This window comes from Dunckerocampus dactyliophorus, chromosome 1, assembly GCF_027744805.1.
Source record: "Dunckerocampus dactyliophorus isolate RoL2022-P2 chromosome 1, RoL_Ddac_1.1, whole genome shotgun sequence".
NCBI classification, from domain to species: Eukaryota; Metazoa; Chordata; class Actinopteri; order Syngnathiformes; family Syngnathidae; genus Dunckerocampus; species Dunckerocampus dactyliophorus.
This window is the reverse complement of record NC_072819.1, coordinates 30,997,979-31,018,500: the sequence shown is the minus strand read 5'-3', so window position 1 is coordinate 31,018,500 and position 20,522 is coordinate 30,997,979. Positions and strand designations below refer to the sequence as shown.

General features: G+C 39.6%; 1 protein-coding gene across 2 annotated transcripts in view; it reads right to left on the bottom strand.

The window, feature by feature from the left end:
- LOC129185032 (adenylate cyclase type 6-like) overlaps positions 1-10,207 on the bottom strand; it is a 63,902-nt gene extending 53,695 nt beyond the window's left edge. Inside the window, exons 1-3 of one of the 2 annotated variants that reach the window (XM_054781792.1) lie at positions 9,993-10,207; positions 8,763-8,946; positions 7,773-8,667 (exon numbers count right to left, since the gene is read on the bottom strand). In XM_054781792.1, coding sequence (XP_054637767.1) covers positions 7,773-8,666 — 894 coding nt within the window. In that variant the 5' untranslated portion in view covers position 8,667; positions 8,763-8,946; positions 9,993-10,207. The remainder of the gene's footprint in view (positions 1-7,772; positions 8,668-8,762; positions 8,947-9,992) is intronic. The other variant, XM_054781708.1, reaches the window with a different exon arrangement.
- Between the last annotated feature and the right edge of the window lie 10,315 nt (positions 10,208-20,522).

Below are 20,522 nucleotides of genomic sequence, written 5' to 3'. Positions count from 1 at the left end.
ATTTATAAAACTAGAGTCCTACGAAGAACAAACAACCTCATCAAGGACAGCACACATCCACAACACTCATTATTCACACTCCTACCGTCAGGCAGACGCTACAGGAGTTTGAAGTCCAGGACCACAAGGCTGGCAAACAGCTTTTACCCACAGGCCATCAGGCTTCTCAACGAAGCACTCACACACGCCGCACGCAACACACGCACACACTCATAGCACTTTATTTATTTATTTGTATTAATGTCTCTTATGTTGTTGTGTTGTTGCTTAATTTATTGATATTAATGTTTCTTCTGTTCTTACTCATTTGCTTGTGTTTTTCTTTCTTTCTTTTTTGGGAGAATGAACAGAACAAAAATTTCATTGCATAGCAGAACCACAGGTTTTACTGTGCATATGGCAATAAAACTCTTGAATCTTGAATCTAATGGTACTGTGGTGACCAACTCTCTTCATAACATATCTCATACATAGAAGAGATCCGTGTTGACAATTTAGCTAAATATTTTTAACCAAGAACATTTTTATTGAATTGGGTGTTTCATGAATCGCTTGCTTCTTTTAATTCGTAAAACATTTAGCTTCATTTGTTGCAGAATACAATTTGGGCTCAAGGCTGATTAAGTATTTCCGGTATCCGGTGTAGGGCCCGAGGTTCATTTTGTTGTAAACCTGGAAATGATGTTAAATATTACTTACTCATGGGATATATTGGCGCTGATGCCAACCACACGGTTAACTTTGATGGTGATGTTAACTAACGATGTGACTAACCATGTTTTGAACAACGCATATTTAACGGTGGGTTAGCTAATGGCGGGTTAAGAATTTAACCGGTGTTTAGGGGTTAACCAGTGGTTAAAATAACCGAGTTTTGAACAACCAGGCCATGGTCGCTATATTTAGCGAATAGGGGTAAAAATAGTTCTCCAAAATGTATTGATTAGAAAAAGATCTCCAGAAAACTAAATTGTAATGCGTATCATGGACATTACACCATATTTCTGATTTTGAATCGGTGTGAAAATGTTGATAATTGTAACTAATAAAAAGACAATGATTTGTCTTTAAATATATGCAGTCATCCCTTGTTTATTGCAGTTAATTGGTTAAAATAACCCCTATAGTCACTTTACATTCCTGTTATTCTTTGTTTATACCACATTGCGCAGGCTATGGGATAACTGCAAGGACATAAGAGACGGCCACTGCTAGCACAGCATATAGCAAGCTACCGAGCTATCTATTTAGCCTCTCCAATTTACTTATGCTAAACTTTAGAAAGTGTTTCAAACAGAGTGGAGAAGAAGGACAAAGTATGAAGCCAAACACGTACCACTTCCACACGGAATGGGAGGAGGAACTTTTTTCACTCTATCATGTCGGACATGCCATGGCTGACTCAAAGCAGTGTTTGTGTAATTTAATATAATGTAATGTCTTATCACTGTAACATTACTGATGCCTAGTGACCACAACACTACATATAACTTGTCTTTCAATATATGTTGATTATTAATAGGCCATAGTCATTTACTAATTAATTACTTTCTGAAAACCGTGACAGTGTGAGGGAGCGATGTAGTGAAGGACGACTGAATAACATTATTATTTTTTTATAATACATTGTAAATTTGTTTTCATCATACATATCAAAGAACAGCTGGACAGCCCTGATATATAGACAAAGACAAGTAGCGGATATAAGACAAAGACAGTGGGCTGGCATTGTTCAACTACAAACTGGAACTATTAATGCTGACACCCAGCATTTGTCAGACGGTACAAATTGCCTGTGAGAAAATACATGTCAACTTTACAGTGTGAAAGATCACATATTAAAGTAAATATTGCATTTTTATGATATATTATTATGTATTATTATGTATTATTATTATTATGTATTATTATTATTATGTATTATTATTATTATTATTATTATTATTATATCTTGTCATAACTTTTGTGGTTTATTTGGTCTCAAAATATGTTGACAATAATATCGTTTAGCATCAGTTTGTGGTACAAACATTTCAAAACACACCTGCATTGTTTTGTAACTCGGTTAATTAAAATGTTTGTCCAATCATATTTTTCCATTGTACTTTTTTTTTGTTTTTTAAATTAACGTTAAAAGCGTGTCTTGTCTCGTGGACCCAATCTTGTGTATCGTCGCATCTTGTGACACCCCTAGTGATAACTGTTGAAAGTGAGCTCCCAATGAGATACTGCTGTATTCTTTGGGCAGAATAGCAAAAGGATGTTCCATTTATAGAGATTCATGCTTAGAAACGTAGGATACGGTTCATCTGTGTCATAAACAACCCCAAACAAAGTTGCTAGCCTTCCTCCCACATCTATTTTAAGCTTGTGAGAGAGATAGAGAGACAGCAGCAATATTGCTGAACAGTCTGAAGCTTATGTCCCATCATTGATTGCTCATGGAAGTGGAACATACTGTGTCGGTGGTCCAGCCTGGCCTTGAGGCTGGGCAGACGTCCATCAGAAGAGTAACACAACTGACCCTGGCAGGACAACATTGGAGGCAGCAGACAAATGTGCATGTAGTCAGTCTGTCTGGTCTGCAGCACTCAACACACATTGTAAGCTCACTGAACCAGTGGAGTTGTGTCAATATTGTCTCATTCCCAGTGGCTCCACAGTCATCTGGTTGCTTAATAGCGATGCTTGGTAAAGAAAACCAGTAACCTGCCGTGCATTTGACTGAGCAAGTTCAATCCATATTGTACCTGTAAGTGCTGTGCTGTATGTTGTGCCAAACAAATAAGAACATTAAAGTATTTCTATGCCATCATCTGTGTACTACAAGATTATAAAATGAATTGTCCTCATTTAGTGACAAACATTAATTGAAGGGTGACTTTATACAACATACAGAAAATGTAAAACTTCTAAATACAGTACATATGTGACCGTGGAGTACAAAAAAACTATATTTTGAACCTTAAACCTTAAATGACGGAAGAAACTGCATTTTTTGACACCATGTTAAGCTGTGACTTTGTAAAACAATATAACATTACGCTTTAGTGCCACGCTGTCAGGCCCTGTCAAGAACATTCTAGTTTTCTTCATGCAAGCTTTAGAGAGCGTGTTACAGCTTTTTAACATTGTGTAAATTGCATCACTGTGAGATAAATAAAGATAGATGCAACTGTTAATCCACCATTATCTAAGACTATTTTACAGCGTTTTAAAGTTGTACGAATTATGTTGGTAAGATAAACAAAGATCTCCACCATGATCTAATGTAAGACTGTTATACAGCGTTTTATAGTGAAATAAAGATATAACTCCCATGTCAGTCATTAATATAAGACTACTACACACTGTCCCACTTCACTTGATATTTCCATGCAGGATTTACAGGGGCTCATACATTCACAAGTTAATGTCTTCATTCAAATAATTCTGAAAATGTTCCAAGTAATGTATTTAGTTGTAATTTATATATTGCATGTTTTGAAAGCAGCTACATTGTTACATAAAAGGCAGTTTAGTCCCTTGTATTAAGTCTAGTAACGTGATGCATGTTTTGATTATTTCTTGTTTTGTTTGTAACTTTTTTTCACTTTTTAATATTTGCTTAAGCATTTGTTTTTCAGCAGTTTGCAAATACTCAATGGCGGCAGATGGAAACTTTTCAATAGCTAGTAAATATGACTATTGGACAAATGTTTTTGTGAATAAGCCTTTTATAAACACATAATGAGTTTAAAAACACCTCACATTAGCCTATGTATTATCACTTTCAGACCAATGCAGCCACTTGTTTTTATTTTAAAATGGTCAGCTAAAGTATCAAATTCTATGCTAATTACCAAAACGCAGTAAATGTATATATTTTCATTTCACAGGCAGAGTGGAAGATATAAGGTGTGGAGCCACTTCACAAATGACTGAACAGGCGTTACGTTAGATGCAACATCTGCAGTGCACAAGATATCGGTATCGGCAACAGCCCCAAAAATTCCACATAGGTCGGACTCTAAGCAGAACATTAGAATCACACTAAATCACAAGTGTGTTCTTATGAGAACGGGTTACATTCAAAGCCACTACGCAATTTAAGTTGCGTTCACATGTTTTGAGTGTATTTATAGCAAATTGTACTTCCATTTTAAGAGTTAGGCAGTGCCCTTCAGTGCATCATCACCTGAACAGAACCTGCTCTGTTAATAACAAAATTACAAAAATAGTAACGCAATAAATTAAATAATTTAGCTACCGCCGTTAATGCATTATTTTTTACAACCCTTGTTTATATACATTCATGTTGCTGGTGCCAGTCGTACACAGATTTTTTTCACACTATTTTTACATCTAAGAAATGAATCTAAATATTAATACAGTCATCCCTCGCTACATCGCGGTTTGAATATCGCTCCCTCACTCTATCGCGGTTTTAAAAAAAAATGTATTAATAAATGATCACTGTTGTGGTTGACTATAGCCCAGTATTAGTCAAAAAATATTGAAATACTGTACAAGTTGTATGTAGTATTCTGGCCAATAGGCGTCAGTAATGGCACAAAACATTGACGAGACATGACATTACCGTCACACTGCATGTAGTCAGCCACGGCATGTCCGACATGAAGAGTGAAAAGAAGTTGTAGGTTTTTGGCTTCTTACTCTGTCTTTCTACCCCACACCGTTTGAAACCCTTTCATAAGTGTAGAATAAATAAACTGAGAGATAACTAGTTAGCTCGCAAGTATGCTATGCAGCCGTACCCTTCTCTGTGCCCCTGCAGTAATCCCATAGCTAGTGCATTAGCAATGTGGTGTAAACAATGAATAATAGGAGTGTAATGGCGACTATCGGGGTGATATTTTATCTTTAGAGGGCTCTAATGATGGTAAAGAAAATGTATTTAGAAAGTCATAAACAGGTTTTCTATGCTCAAACTACAAAAATATTACATTTATTAATATTGTATCTTGCTTCGGGGAACTTCACTTATTGCGGTCGGGTCTGGAACCAACGAGGGCCGACTGTATTTCTATATAAAACCAAGTGATTATTATTAATATTATTATTAAGGTCTTTTTCACAGTATGGCTCCTTTGCCTATATCTTCCTCGGGCAACTTGCAGCTAAATTTGTTTGCTACAATAAATATTCTAAATTTTCTGTTAACAACTTACAACTTTCTATTGTCCATTTTATACATGTCTCTTTAGATGAAATAATTTAAAAGCATGTTCTGCAAAACCACAGTAAAACACAACACAAGTCATTAAATTACAGTATGTATAGTGTGTTGAATAGAGACAGTTTAAAAGTATAATAGTTTGTATTTTTCCACAAATTCCAAAAAGAAGAATATACTGTATATATATAATTGTTTTCCATGCCATTCATTGTACAGTCTGAACATACTACCCTGTCCTGTTTCATTTTGCGACAATAGCCTCCTTGTCTTCGGGGATTGTAGGCTGAATGGCACCGTGCTACATGATCGCGATATTGGTCAACAATATGCCTAAATAGGCTCATTCAACCCGCATGAACTTCCGCAAAGGCCAACAGAGAAGCCAGTGGCTGCCTTACAGCACAAAACATGGGCTCATTAAAAATCTCATTTGAAAAGCTGACAATATCTTAGGCACCATCTACTTTTAGTATAGCACCTTTGACACCAGAGAAGTGGCTGACGAGGCTGAATGTTTGTCCTAAATTGATGGTAAGAGAAAGTGGGGCAATACCACATGTGAGTATGGGTAACAACTAAGGGTGTAATGATTCATTCACTACATTGATGTATCAATTTATATTCCTACGATTCAACTACATCAATTTAGATTCTCAAGTTTCCATTCAGGACGACATACAGTATATATCAATCAAGCATTGCTTAAAAGGTAATCAATCAATTGGAATCGATACTAGGAAAGGAAGCAATGGATTTATGCACGGCAGGCTTTATTTGGATGTGTTTTTTTTTAGCACTTTTAATGATAAAGATGTTAAATGCAGCAGTCTGGCTGTCGGTGACGTCATTGTCTTCCGGGTATGCGGTGGTCATAGGAGTTGTAGTGGACGTGTGAAATAGAGTTGATTCGCTTTTTCTTCTTTTGGTCAGGACAGTTGATACACTTCATTCAGTAATCATATTTAACTAATCTGTCCTTCTTTCAACTCCTTTTAAGTGACATTTACGGGGACAATATGCAAAGAAAGGACGTTTTGTACACCAATAGACGGTTGTTTACGGTCCAGTAGCAGTGACATCATCATCCAGCGCGGCGTATCCAGGTCAAAACATACGTTTACATACAAGGAAGCAATGAATGGGGCGCACTTGCTTGTGCCAGGGAGGAAGGAGGAGAGAGGAAAGGCTGGGAAGCCGTAGTTTTTGTTGACCGTTTATTCCTTTTGTCACACATTTACACTTGCGTTTCTTATGTATTCTTCTTCTGCATTACCATGTTTCCTTACACTGCTGCACGCGATCTGCCATCACTTAAAATGCAAAGTATCTGTTTTCTCTCCTGGTTTGGTCTCATCGTTTTCAAAACTTATTTTTATAAACCCATCACACCACGGTATCCTGTTCAGTGTCTCTGTTAAGGACGTCATAAAGTCAAAGGACCCATCCGAACCCTCTCAGCGGCAAAAGTTACAAGGAGGCAAAAAGTACGTCACAAGAGAGCATACCACATTCATTTGCTGACAAATGTGCATAATGCCCTTCACCTTTGGGTGCAAAGTGCAGGTTTGGATTGCACTATTTAAAATAAATAATTAACCATGCATGGCAAGCTATACCAACCTCTGTTCATCCTGATTTAGTATTGCATTTAAAAAAATATAATTTACTCGTTGATAATTTATTCTTAAATATGTCAGCATTATTAATAATTTATATGTGATTCCCTTACAAAAAAAACCCCCAAATCTAGGAAACTTCACCTGTCCAGTATCCAGATATTTATTTCACAGTCACACTGGTTCAATTTTTGTGTAAAAAGTTACTGAATAGATTTAAAGTTACTGAATCGTTTCGCATCATTCTAAATGAACCAATATCGTCCAGCCACGTGATACGAATCAAATCGTTATTAAGACGAATCGTTACATCCCTAGTCACAATATTGTGCTCAATTGTATGCTGATCATGGTGGCTCATGGTAACCTGGGCTGGCAAGCAGCAGTCTTGATAATACTATCTGGTGGGCCTGCAAATAGTAATTGCAACAATAAGAACCTTAGTGCGAGTACATGATAAGGAAATAAAGGAGTATTTTGCTTCAAACTGTCTACCTTTGGAGGTTTGACCCAGTAATTTAAATGCTTCGTGGTCATATGTACACTTTTCAAAATAACACCTATAGCTGTAAAGTATGGTGTTTTAAAACCAGCATTTACATGTACAGTACAGAGATTTTGACAGTTATTAAATAATACTTTAATTAATGTTGCCAGACACTTATGTTCATGTTTTAGGCACACACGCACATTCTAATGAGATGATCTGCATCAAACAATGTACCTTTCATAATATTTTTACAGTAGTGTATAACTGCAATGCATCATACTCAAGTGTTTGTAATCATTTGGCAACCTCTTGGGGCGCATTGTAAGAAACACCCCTCGGTATGATGCAGAGCAGATATACACCACTGCAATAATAAACATTTGACTACATGATTGTGTAAGTGTACCTCATGAATCGGTGAGTGTGCATGAGCTTTGCAGTTCTGTATTGGCACCTAAATAATCTAAAACGTGATTTTGCACCTTACCTGTGTGAAAATGAATTTGTCTTCTTGGTTGCGTTGCCAGGCAGTAATGGTGTGTATGGTGGTCAACACAACTCCACTGAGCACGGCAGCTCTCATTCGGACAGGCAGCAGAGTGTAGATGATGTAAATAAAGAAGACTGTCCACCAAATGCCCTCGGAGGCACTGCGGGGGTCTACCATCAGCAGCCCAAAAAGCTGAACAACGATGAGTACCCCGATCACCAGGTAGCTCACAATCCACATGTAGTCTTGGTGGAAGCCATTGCGGTTGCACACCACCATCATGGCAAGAAAGAGCACCATGGCAACGGACAGTACTGATACGTAGGCCACATCCGGTGCCCTCTGCATGCAGTGAAAGGCCAGCATGACCCCACACACCACGACCAGAACACCCATCAGCATGGTTAGAGAGCTCTGGTTGAGTCTGAAGAAGTACCTCTGGTAAAGACGCTCAAGTTTAGACGACAGGAACTTCTTGGATTGAAAAACCCATACAATGCGCATCCAACAGTCTGCAGCGCTCATCTTCTTGCACCGGCCCTCTGACAACTCCCCGTATTCATCCTCTTTCTTGCCCTTCAGTTCACCATCCTCAAAGCCCAAGTCTACAGCCTTTAGGCCCAGATCAATGCCATCACCCATCCTTTTCCCGTAATGGTCCTCTTGCCATCCACAGCGCAGACCGAAATGTCCCCGGTTTGTGCCTGCTCGGGTGTGGTAATGCTGAGAGGCTACATTAGGGGGCTCCAAGTCCTCAGGGTCCCTTAGGCAGCTCATGTAGCGTGAACTGCAGAGGGAGGACTTGTCTTTCTTCTTTTTGCCATTGCGCTCTCCCCACGCCGTCTTTCGCTCGTCCACTCTGCCTACAAAGACCCCCCTGGCCCACGACATCCTAAAAACATGCAAAAGACAACGTGCTATGGAGTAATCAGCACTTCTGTAGCTATTGGTTATAGGACCCATATGTTTTTATAGAAATCCACTCACCTGTATGGGTGTGGTCAAGTCAAACACTTTGCTCTTTGGAAAGGTCACTACTTCATCCCAGCAGGTACACACCATGGGCACAGGCCGACCAGGGACATCAGAGATGTTTCTGCATCCAGCCTCCTAAACTGTTAATGTCTCAGCCATGCACCCAACTGCTTGCCTCCATCGGCCTTCTTGTCCCCTGGGAAAACAAACACACAAACAAAATCGTTCAGAACAAGATCAGGCCTATATTGCTTTCAAACCATATTCCTTGGTAACAGACTGGTTTCGAGATTTGCAGTCGTTGCAATTGTCCCCCTGACATTGTACAGTGGGCAGGGATGGATGTGCTCCATTTGACAACAAAGGCCTGCTGAGTGGGCACCAATCAGAGATCAAGGGCTCTCCAGTCACATTAAATTGTCCATGCTTCCCCCATTAGCTTTGATGACTCACTAAAGATGGCTTCTGGCAGCACAAATCAAGGACACCAATCTCTAAACCCAATAAGCAAATTTCTGACTGGGACAAACAGCAACGAGCATAAATGTGAAGATTCTCAATTATGGACTCATAGAGAAAATGTATGATACACATCATATTCATTGCATTGTGTGCGGTCACAATCATAATGTATGTGCAAGCTTCCTGCAGGACCCTCATTCCTAAGATCACCTTTGATACATCCACTGTTATGTAATCCAACCTATAAACCAGATAAAATGTGACTACAACATATGGGTCGATTTGTCCCGCATGCATGGCTGTGTTGACGCTGCCTCCCATTATGTGCAACTATTTCTATATATAGTATGTCATGACCGCTAACACTGGCCTTCCCCCCCCTAAGACATGTTTAGTAATAATTACAAGTGTACAACCCAGACTGATGGTTGTGGGCAGTCGGCATTACATAACAGGACGCTACGAGTAGCCTAGAGGCGAATTGAGTCGACAGCTCATTGCTGTGCAGCCTGGATGGACACAACATGCAAGGGGAGCCAAGCATTCCGTGGAGCAACTTGGATATGTGCAGCCCATCCTACAGAACTAACATACAGAGGGTGTTTGAACTCCAAACAGTAAAAAAAAAAAAAAGCACAGTCCCGCAACGCGTACCACTCCTCAACATGATAACGCTGACAGTAAGCAGCTATGTGCACACTCTGTGGTGACCCCCACCAAGAATGTATATCACTTTAACACATGACCGCAGCGATCGGACAAGCTGGTTGGTGCACTTACCATTGGCGATCATCCGTACAGGAGAGGACACAGCATACAGCATACAGCAGCAGAGGAGCTCCAGTTTGAGCCCCGGGACTCCAGGCTCAACGTAGCCGCCGACACGACCTGATGAGGCTATATCCTCAGAGCCCGGAGTAGTCTGCCTGTACTAGGAACTCACTCTCTCTCTCTCTCCCTCTCTCTCTCTCTCTCTCTCTCTCTCAAAAAACACACATGAAAATGCGCACTCGCACGTACGTAATCACACGCAGTGCGTCCTGAAGCCCAGGAGTGTAGTTTTCCTTGGATTGTTTTTAGCTCACAATGTCACCAAAAGGTATGTTTATAGATGTATTTATACAGTATTAGTTTTTCTTATTTGAATGCATATAAAAACAGGAGCAACTCACGAGACAGCTTATATTACCATCTAGTGGTTATTTGTAGTAAGTGACTTGTTTTGAATAACCAATGACGTGAATTCAGAGTTTTAATGAAATTTGTATTTTTATTTTAAAGTTTTTAGAAGTACAAAATACAGCAAAAGCGCTTCCGCAAAAATAAAAAAAAAACATTTCGGTTACATTTTACATAATGGTGTATTGACACGGGACAATTTTTGACTTGTTATTTCATAAACAATGTCATAAACTTCCCTTGCAATTGCCATTTTTTCCATATATAACTAACATGTTATTTTCAAACACAACCTGAACAAATGCATTGAATTCAACAATGTATTTTCTTAGAGGTCTCATGTAGTCAGATATCAGATATTGCCATATATGTCATTTTGTGTTAAGTATGTCAGTTCCTGAGGTCTGAGTGTTTGTGTTTTTATGTATGAGACTTTATTCATTTGAGCCTGAATAAGTGGTACACTGCAAGAGCAACAAATTCTTTGCAAAGTGGGATCTCTGGTGGATACATTTTCGTCAGATGTCACTGGATTGCTATAGGCTTTGGCCTACCTACAATCCACCTGTTGGAGTAGTAGTAGCAGACAGCCCTACTTGGCAGCCTTAAACCATTGGCCTTGCCTGGTAGCCTTCAGCCATCAGCCTTGACTGCTAGACTCCAACCATCGGCCTTGCCTGCTAGACTCCAGCCATCAGCCTCGCCGGGTAGCCATCAACCACCGGCCTCGCATGGTAGCCATCAACCATCGGCCTCGCCTGGTAGCCTCCAACTACCAGCCTTGCCTGCCAGCCGTTAGCCATCGGCCTTGCCTGCTAGCCTCCAGCCGTCAGCTTTGTCCGCTAACTTCTAGTTACTGGACCTGACTGCTAGCCTTCAGCCATCAGCCCTGCCTGCTATCATCAAAAGTGGTAAAACAGTGGAGCGTCTCCTTTCACCATGTCACAAATCATTGTATTGTGTTTTATACTTTTGTGTGGTTCTTTTGGTATCTCAAACGGATCTGGTAACCCCCCTTCACAAGTTATGTTACTTCAAGATGCACAGTTTGACAATTATGATAATTTAACATTCCATTATAGTGGCAGCTACAAAATCACCTCAACTTCATTTCAACTGAGAAATTTTGTGACTCTGGACAAAACAAAATGGCTGCATACAATTGTAGTGTCCATTCATTCTTACTGTTTCCTTGTTTTGAAAGATAATTTTACTATTACTGCTATCTCCCCTTTGGTGAGAACACTCTTTTGTAGACTAAAGGATGACTCAAAGGATGGTAACACAAAGCACAGATTTCTAGCTGTATTATTGTTATTGCTCTCAGGAAATGTTGAAACTAATCCAGGTCCTGACACACCTGCACAATGTTTTACACCTGCAGATTTTAAAGCTAGATCTGGTCTTGGGATTATTCATATCAATGTTCGGAGTTTACTCTCTAAACTGGATATGATAAAGATCTGGATAGACTCAACAAATGCTGATATTGTAGTCTTATCTGAAACCTGGCTTAAACAATATGTGTATGATAAAGATATTTACATTAATGGCTATAATGTCTATCGTACTGATCGACAAAGAAAAGGTGGTGGAGTGGCCATATACATTAAGCAGAACTTTGATGTGAAATTAGTGCTTTCTGAGTCAGTAAGTAAAGAACTTAGCGCTTGAAATCAAATTGTCCAGAAATCACCATATTATGTTAGTGGGGTGTTATAGGCCTCCATCTGCCCCTAGTCACTCACTATCTACTCTAGTGAAGCTTCTGTCACAACTGAAATACAATGAAATAGTGTTAGTTGGTGATTTGAACTGGGACTGGCTCACATCTGTGTCTGACCCATTGAAAGCGCAGTGTGAATCTTTAAATTTTATGCAATTCATTAACTCACCTACAAGACCAAATCCCAAATGCCCTCAAAAATCTACACTCATTGACTTAATTTTAACAAATATGCCTTTTAAATTTATTGCATCAGGTGTTTTCCCCAATGATGTGAGTGATCATTGTGTGATTGCAGTAGTGCGAGACACAAGGATTCCTGAAAGTAAGCCTCGTTTTGTTGAAAAACGTAATATGAAATGATTTGAGACGCAAGCTTTTCTGCATGACTTGTATCTTTTTAACTGGGATAGAATTGCTCTTTTTGATGACGTTGAGCTGGCTTGGAAATATTTCCACAAAAGCATCCTGAGTATAGTGAATAAACATGCTACTTTCTGTAAATTTAGAGTTAAAGGATGTGATAATCCGTGGTTTACAACGGATCTGTCAGATGTAATGCATGAGCGTAATGCTGCTTGGGCCAGGGCACGCAAGTCAGGATTAGAAGCGGACTGGCTGAATTTTAGACAATTGAGAAATAAATTTACCTTTCTGCTTCGTAAAGCAAAATCAGAATTTTATTTTTCCACAACATTGGAAAGCCTTAAGAACCCAAAGAAGTTCTGGAAGACCTTAAAATCTTTGTCTTTGCTGTAACTCAATAAACCTTCCATCTAGTATACTTGTTGATGGTCTCAGAGTAAGTGACAGAAGAGAAATGCTGAATTATTTTAATAATAATTTTATTTCCTCTGGTTTTGTATATAATTCTGACAATACTACTGAAGTATCGCTAACTCCTGAAATAGCCATTGACAATACTCAGATTTTTACCTTTACTTCCTTTACCACAACAGAGGTCATGAGGGCTCTAAAAGAACTTAATCCTAGAAAACCAGCTGGCTCAGATAACTTGGAGCCACTCTTCCTAAAATTGGTAGCTGAAATGATAGCTGGACCACTGTGTCACATTTTTAACCTAAGTTTGACTTCCCTTTGGACTGGAAATCTGCCCGTGTTATCCCCCTCCTAAAAAGAGGTGACCCTAGTATTTTAAAAAATTACAGACCGATATCTAAACTCTCTGTTCTGGCAAAGGTGCTTGAATCCCTTGTCAGTGAACAGGTAAAAGAATTTCTGGCCACCTACTCTATTCTGTCACCATTTCCGTCAGGTTTTCGCAAAAATCACAGTACTGTTACTGCTGCCATGAAGGTTCATAAATGATATAACTGAAGCTCTGGACAATAAACAATGCTGTTTGTCCCTTTTTTTGACTTTTCAAAGGCATTTGACACTGTTGATCACATTACTTTAATCAAACGTCTTTCAGCTATTGGTCTTTCTCAGCAAGCAGTTGGGTGGTTTGCAAATTATCTCACAAGCACAACCCAGGCTGTTCAGATGGAGGGCTCTTCCTCAGAGGTATTACAAGTGAAAAAGGGCGTCCCTCAAGGTTCTGTGCTGGGCCCATTTATTATTCACCATTTACATAAATAATCTCGGACAGAATATTTCAAACTCAGCTTTTCATTTCTACGCTGATGACACTATCATATACTGTGCAGCACCCGCTCCTGCTGAGGCCTTTCAGTATTTACAACTTGCATTTGATAGAATACAAGAACAACTTTGTCATCTGCAACTTGTTCTAAATGCAGAGAAGACAAAATGTATGTTATTTACTACTTCAAAAACTGCAAGATCAGCACTGTCTGAGAAAATTTTTAACAAGAAATGGTCAACAAATTGAGTTGGTATCTACTTTTAAATATTTAGGATTTTTAATTGATGACCACTTGTCTTTTAAAGAGCACAGTCAGTATTTGGTCAAAAAACTGAAACTCTTTTACTTTTTTACTTCAGAAACAAATCTTGCTTTTCTTTTTGTGTGAAACGGAAATTGGTGGAAACAACCTTTTTGCCTGTTATTGACTATGGAGATGTGTCATATATGAATGCTTCTGCCAACTGTCTTAACAGGCTGGATAGTGTGTACCACGGGGCACTGAGGTTCATCACCAAATGTGGTCCCCTTACTCACCATTGTGTACTCTATTCCAAAGTTAACTGGACATCTTTATGTGCCCGACGCCCCAGTCATTGGTATGTATTTATTTACAGAAGCATTCTGGGTATTACTCCTTCCTATTTGTCTTGTCTTTTAACAAGGAAACATGGAAGTCACTATCTCCGATCTATGGATACTCTGCAATTTGTCGTTCCCAGAGTACGATCTGAACTGGGCAAGAAAGCATTTAGGGTTTCAGCACCAAATGCTTGGAATTTTACCTATAATACAAACTATTCTCCAATGTACAGAATAAAGTACACTAGGTGTTTTTTTGAAAGACATAACATGTATTCACTGTCAATCCAATAATATGACTTAAACCCAGTGATAATGTGACAAATCTGGTTTGGTGAGTGTAATAAACTGAAGTGCTTTGTGAACGTGTCACTTGTAATATATACATGCAGTATTTATTGCTCCAGTGGCATATATCCAAACCAAGGTCCTTGCTTTTCTGACACAATTGTCAATTCCCATTCACCCCATTATCCGATAAGCAAAATACTGTAATTATACTGTTACATGTTGACCAGTAGAGGGCACTGTGGGACTGCGGATAAAAGTTGTAAAGAACAACTAGGCTTGTTATTCTACACCACCCACAGAACAAAGCTGTGCTACTATATATACGGCAGAGTGTCATTACAGCTTTAGTTCATCAGGAAGTGACGGTGTGACGTCACGAGCAGGAGAGCTAGGCTGAGTGCTAGCTGTGAGTGTCGAGAAAGTTGGGAAGTGTGTGGATGTAAAGTCCTGCAGTGTTCTCCACTGTTAATCAAGCGATTAAAGTGCATTGGCGACGTGAGTCTCTCCTTCCCCACAGCAAGGGGCATTACAGTATTGACCAGTGCACATTGTCTCACACCAGGAAATAAACGGTGTCACTGTCTGCGACAAGCTCCAAAGAAGCCGTCTATTTTTATGTCGAACAACTGACAGTTTGTGTGGATCTTGTGAATGATTGTGACTGAGCTAGGACTCAGTAATTAAAGTCTACACACGACGGCTTCATTGCTTAAAAAACTAAACTTTTTCATGCATGAAGCTTCTGCTTGAGTTGGTATTTTGGCCGCTATATGCGGTCAGATGTTGACCGAGGGATACAAAATGGGTGGCCGCTGGCCGCATTAGACAGGTGACCACTATACACAGGGTCTATAACACGCAAATTTTTTTCAGTGGCCGCTATAGGCAGGTGGCCGTTCTATACAGGTGGCCGCTAAGACAGGTTTGACTGTAAATGCTATTTTCTTTAGTACCTTTAACTGTGCCGGTAACCCATGTTTAATAACTGAGCATGGTCTCTACTAAACACAGTGTGACGTATACTGTCATGATTTGCATTGATATTCGTACATTATAGCGATCTAATTTATCTTATTTATTATGTATTGTGTAAAACTAAGACATGAACAACATCAAATTAAAAGCACAAAATAAATGCTGACCCACCATCCACCAGTTCAGGTTCCGTACGACGGAGTATTATGGACACATTGAAAAAAAAATCAGAGGTTTCGAGAATAAAGTCATAAATTTACAAAAAAAGTTGTACATTTACAGGAAAAAAAAAGTTGTAAATTTCTGAGAATAAAGTCGTAAATTTACAAGAATAAAGTCTTAATATTACGTGTCATAGAGGGAAAATAGAGCATAGCTCTTCACGAAGGAAGGAAACTTCCCTCTTGCTTCAGGCAAGCCTTTATTTATAATGTGACAGCAAACCAGAGCAGTTGAGCACAAACAGATTAGCCCGAAAGTGAGATGTGTAGCCCTTCTCACTTCCGCCTTCCTTACTTCTCACCCAAAGCCAAAGGTCACATATGTCCCCCCTTTTCATAGCTGTCTCAGGCAACGCCTCTAACATAAAGTTACAAGTTTTTTCTCATAAATTTACGACTGTAAAATTTACGATTTTATTCTCGTAATATTACGAGTGTTTTCTTGTAAATTTACGACTTTTTCTCAAAATGCCAGACTATTTTTTTTCTCAATGTGGCCTTAATACTCAGTCGAACCAGGACTGCAATGAAAAGAGGGGACTTATCTGACCTTTGTCATGTGGAGGGGGCTGGGAGTGCTTTGTTTTGCTGCTAATAATATAATTTTGCGTCATTTTGTGGGATAATAAAAATGTAAAAACGCACCTGTATTGTTTAGTGACTCGTTTAAATAAAAAAAAGTTTGTTTGTCCAGTCACATTTTTTCATTAGACTCATTAAAATCTTGTCTTGTAGAGTGAATCTCGTGTATTGTCTCGTCTCGTGAGTTGGGTGTCTCGTGACACCGCTACTCGCATATCATGCCGCAGAATCAAGTGCCTCAGTGTCTGTGAAGAATGGATAGTGGTTCCCAGAACAACATACTTATGAACAAAATATTTACGAGATAAATATTCACCAAACAACTATTCCTATGCCATTGCCATTCCTAGAAGCTGTCAACACCATTGTCAAATGACCTAGGTACAACACCCTAGCAGACCACTAGATGTCGCTAAATTATGTTAAAAATGGTAATATCTGTAACCGTCACACAGAGGTAGACACAGCAAACAATTGGCATTTCAAACAGCCATGTAACAATGAAGGGAGTGCACGGTAGCCTAGTGGTTAGCATGTTGGCCACACAGTCACAGTCTGGAGATCGAGAAAACCTGGGTTTGAATCTACATGGGGCATTTCTGTGTGGAGTTTGCATGTTCTCCCTGTGCCTGTGTGGGTTTTCTCCGGGTACTCCGGTTTCCTTCCACATTCCAAAAACATGCATGTTAGGTTAATTGGCAACTCTAAATTGTCCATAGGTATGAATGTGAGTGTGAATGGTTGTTTGTCTACGTGTGCCCTGCGATTGGTGGCGACCAGTCCAGGGTGTACCCCGCCTCTCGCCCGAAGTCCGCTGGGATAGGCTCCAGCATACCCGCAAACCTAGTGAGGATAAGCAGCATAGAAGATGGATGGATAATTTAGAGCGAGTTGTAGGAATAGGACATATTTAATTATTGTGATATTGTGAATCACAATTATGGCCAAGGCCCAAAAATAAATCAATATTGTCCCATGTGATTTATTTCTATAATATTTTCTACCTTAATACTGTGGAAAGTTTGACAATTACTATTTAAAACTTACATTTTAAAGTCCAATTTGAAGCAAACAAAGGAAGAGCTGCACAGATACCAATCGGCTTTTGGTGCCAATCCAAGCTCAGAAGCTATATTAGTTTCAAGCCAATACTGGAGACAATATAATACACTCCTGTTCAAAATCTTAAGACCAGTTGAAAAATTGCTAGAATTTGCATTTTGCACATTTGGATCTTAATGAGGTTTTAAGTAGAGCTACACTATGCAAAAACAAGAAGGGGGAGTGAGACAAAAAGCATTTTGAAAAAGTAATTTATCGAAAACAAAGAATTAACTGAAATAGACTGTTTATCAGCTGATCAAAAGTTTAAGACCACAGGCTATAAAAGCCAAAATCTGCTCAAAATGTTCATTTTCTGTCAGGCATTCACACTGTCATGCCCTCCTGATGGCTAAAGCTAAGAAGCTTTCTCTTTTTCAACGTGGTCGGATTGTCGAGCTGCATAAGCAAGGCCTCTCGCAGCGTGCCATTGCTGCTGAGGTTGGGCGCAGTAAGACAGTCGTTCTACATTTTTTGAAAGATCCTGAGCATTATGGAACAAAAACGTCAAGTGGTAGACCCCCCCAAAAAAATCACACCTTCGCTGAGCCGGAGGATCCGATCGGCTGTCCATGAAGACACAGGGCGGTCTTCCAGCCAAATTAAGGCCCTTACTGGTGCCGACTGCAGCGCAATAACCATCAGACGGCATCTGCAGGAAAAGGGTTGAAAAAACAAAAAAGGAATTTAAAGACCTTGTCTCCTTCAACGTCACAAAACTGCAAAACTTGAGGGAGCATCAAACATGGGACATTGAAAGGTGGAAGAAAGTTTTATTCTCTGATGAGAAAAAATGTAACCTTGACAGTCCAGATGGCTTCGAAGGTTACTGGCGTGACAAGGGGATCCCACCTGAGATGTTTTCTACCCGGCACAGTGGAGGGGGGTCCATCATGATCTGATGTGCTTTTTCATTCAGTGGAACACTGGAGCTTCAGGTGGTGCGGGGTCGTCAAACGGCTACTTACGTGCAGATGTTGCAGCGGGCATCCCTCATGACTGAGGGCCCTCGTCTGTGTGGTAACAGCTGGGTTTTTCAACAGGACAACGCTGTAGTTCACAATGCTCACTTGACCAAGGACTTCTTCAGGGAGAATAACATCACTCTTTTGGACCATCCTGCATGTTCTCCTCATTTAAATCCCATAGAGAACATTTGGGGATGGATGGCAAGGGAAGTTTATAAAAATGACCATCAGTTCCAGACAGTTGATGCCCTTCGTGAAGCCATCTTCACCACTTGGAGCAATGTTCCCACTAGCCTCCTGGAAACACTCGCATCAAGCATGCCCAAAGCAATTTTTGAAGTGATTAACAAGAACGGTGGAACTACTCATTACTGAGTCCGACTGAGAACATTTTTTTTTCTGGTTTGATTCTGTTTTTTTGTTATTTTTGGAGCGATTGTCTTAAACTTTTTATCAGCTGATAAACCACCTATTTCAGTTTTTTTGTTTTGTTTAAATTACAATCCCCAAATTTTTTTTGTCTCACTCCCCCTTCTTGGTTTTGCATATTGTAGCTCTACTTAAAACCTCTTTAAGATCCAAATGTGCTAAATGCAAATTCTAGCCATTTTTTAACTGGTCCTAAGATTTTGATCAGGAGTGAATATATGGATGTGTGTTTATATTTTTGGGGCTTTGAAAGTAAAATCTTCCCAAACAAATTAATTGTATTGAACATATTCATACAATGTCAAAAACACAACATAATGTTCTGTGATGTTATTTTAAACATTATCGCCACTGACACCAAGTTCTATTATTATTATTAGTCGTATTATTAAGTCCTATAATCCATTGACAAAAGTTTGAAAAGCTACATACTATTATTATATTTTGTAGATTATGATATGCACAATTCCCGAGTAGCTCTGTATGTCTGTGATAAACCAATATATAATAAAAGTGGTAAATACCATTAAAAACTACTACGAACCAACATTAGCCATTACAAGATGGCTCTTATGGCGGAATCTAAATATTTAGAGATAGATAATGTTACAATAGTGTTTATGAAAACCCATATTTGTCTGGAAAACAACATAAACACACCATCTCATCAACAGTGAGTTGCATTATCACATACAGTATCACTGGAAAGCCCGGCTTTTCTTGCACAATGTTTTGAAATAATGTTGTTAGACATTGCTGGGTCTCAGGACAGTATAATTATCCTCTCGAAAAAAAATCTAAAGTTTGAAAAAACAAAATGTCTTACCTTGCTGTAAAATAGGTGTCCTGCTTACGTGACATCACTTCCAGGTATGGGTACAGGTGCAGGACATGTACCAAACGCTCTAAACTATGCTAAAACAGCGACTTTTGGTGACATGGTCAAATTAGAATATAAAAATTAAGATATCCACCAGAGGCCGCAGACAGGGGCAGTGTGAAAAGTGTCTTGCATAATGAATGAAGCTAGCTGTAATCCACCCAAGCTAACGTGAAGGCCTACGGGTGCGCATGTGGCAGTTTTGTTTTTTTTTCCATGTGTAGAAATATTTGGACATTGCGCGGTGCTCTGCCTTCAGTTGGTGTCATCGACACTGAGGAGAAAAAGGGATTGTTTCCCCCCGCCCCCCAACTTGCTGCCGGCGTGACCGAGATTCCCTGGTTTAGGCACGGATGTCCCTGACCAATTCAAGCGTCTTCCTCCTCAACGAGGTGGGTTCCTTCTTTTTTCATGTCTGCTCACACCAAATCTGCATGCGTGAAAGGCACGGGGAGATTGAGGATTGCTTGGACAGCACAGAACACACCATGCATGCCTGAAGCTGCGTAATGTTGCACACTTCAAACACGAACAAGCCCAGAGGAGGTCCAAGGCAGGTCGGACAGTGTTAATAGAGCTCACATCTCAAGTGGGACAGTGTGCAATGGCTCGGAGTCTGCCAGTTTAAATAAGTGACAGTTGAAAGACAGCAAAGGGCTGCTTAATATCTGTGATCAATATTTGGACTAACATGCTGTGTAAATGTTTAAGTTGGAACAGCAGTTAATAAGAAATGGGTGTCTTTTGCTGGACAAAATCATTATTGC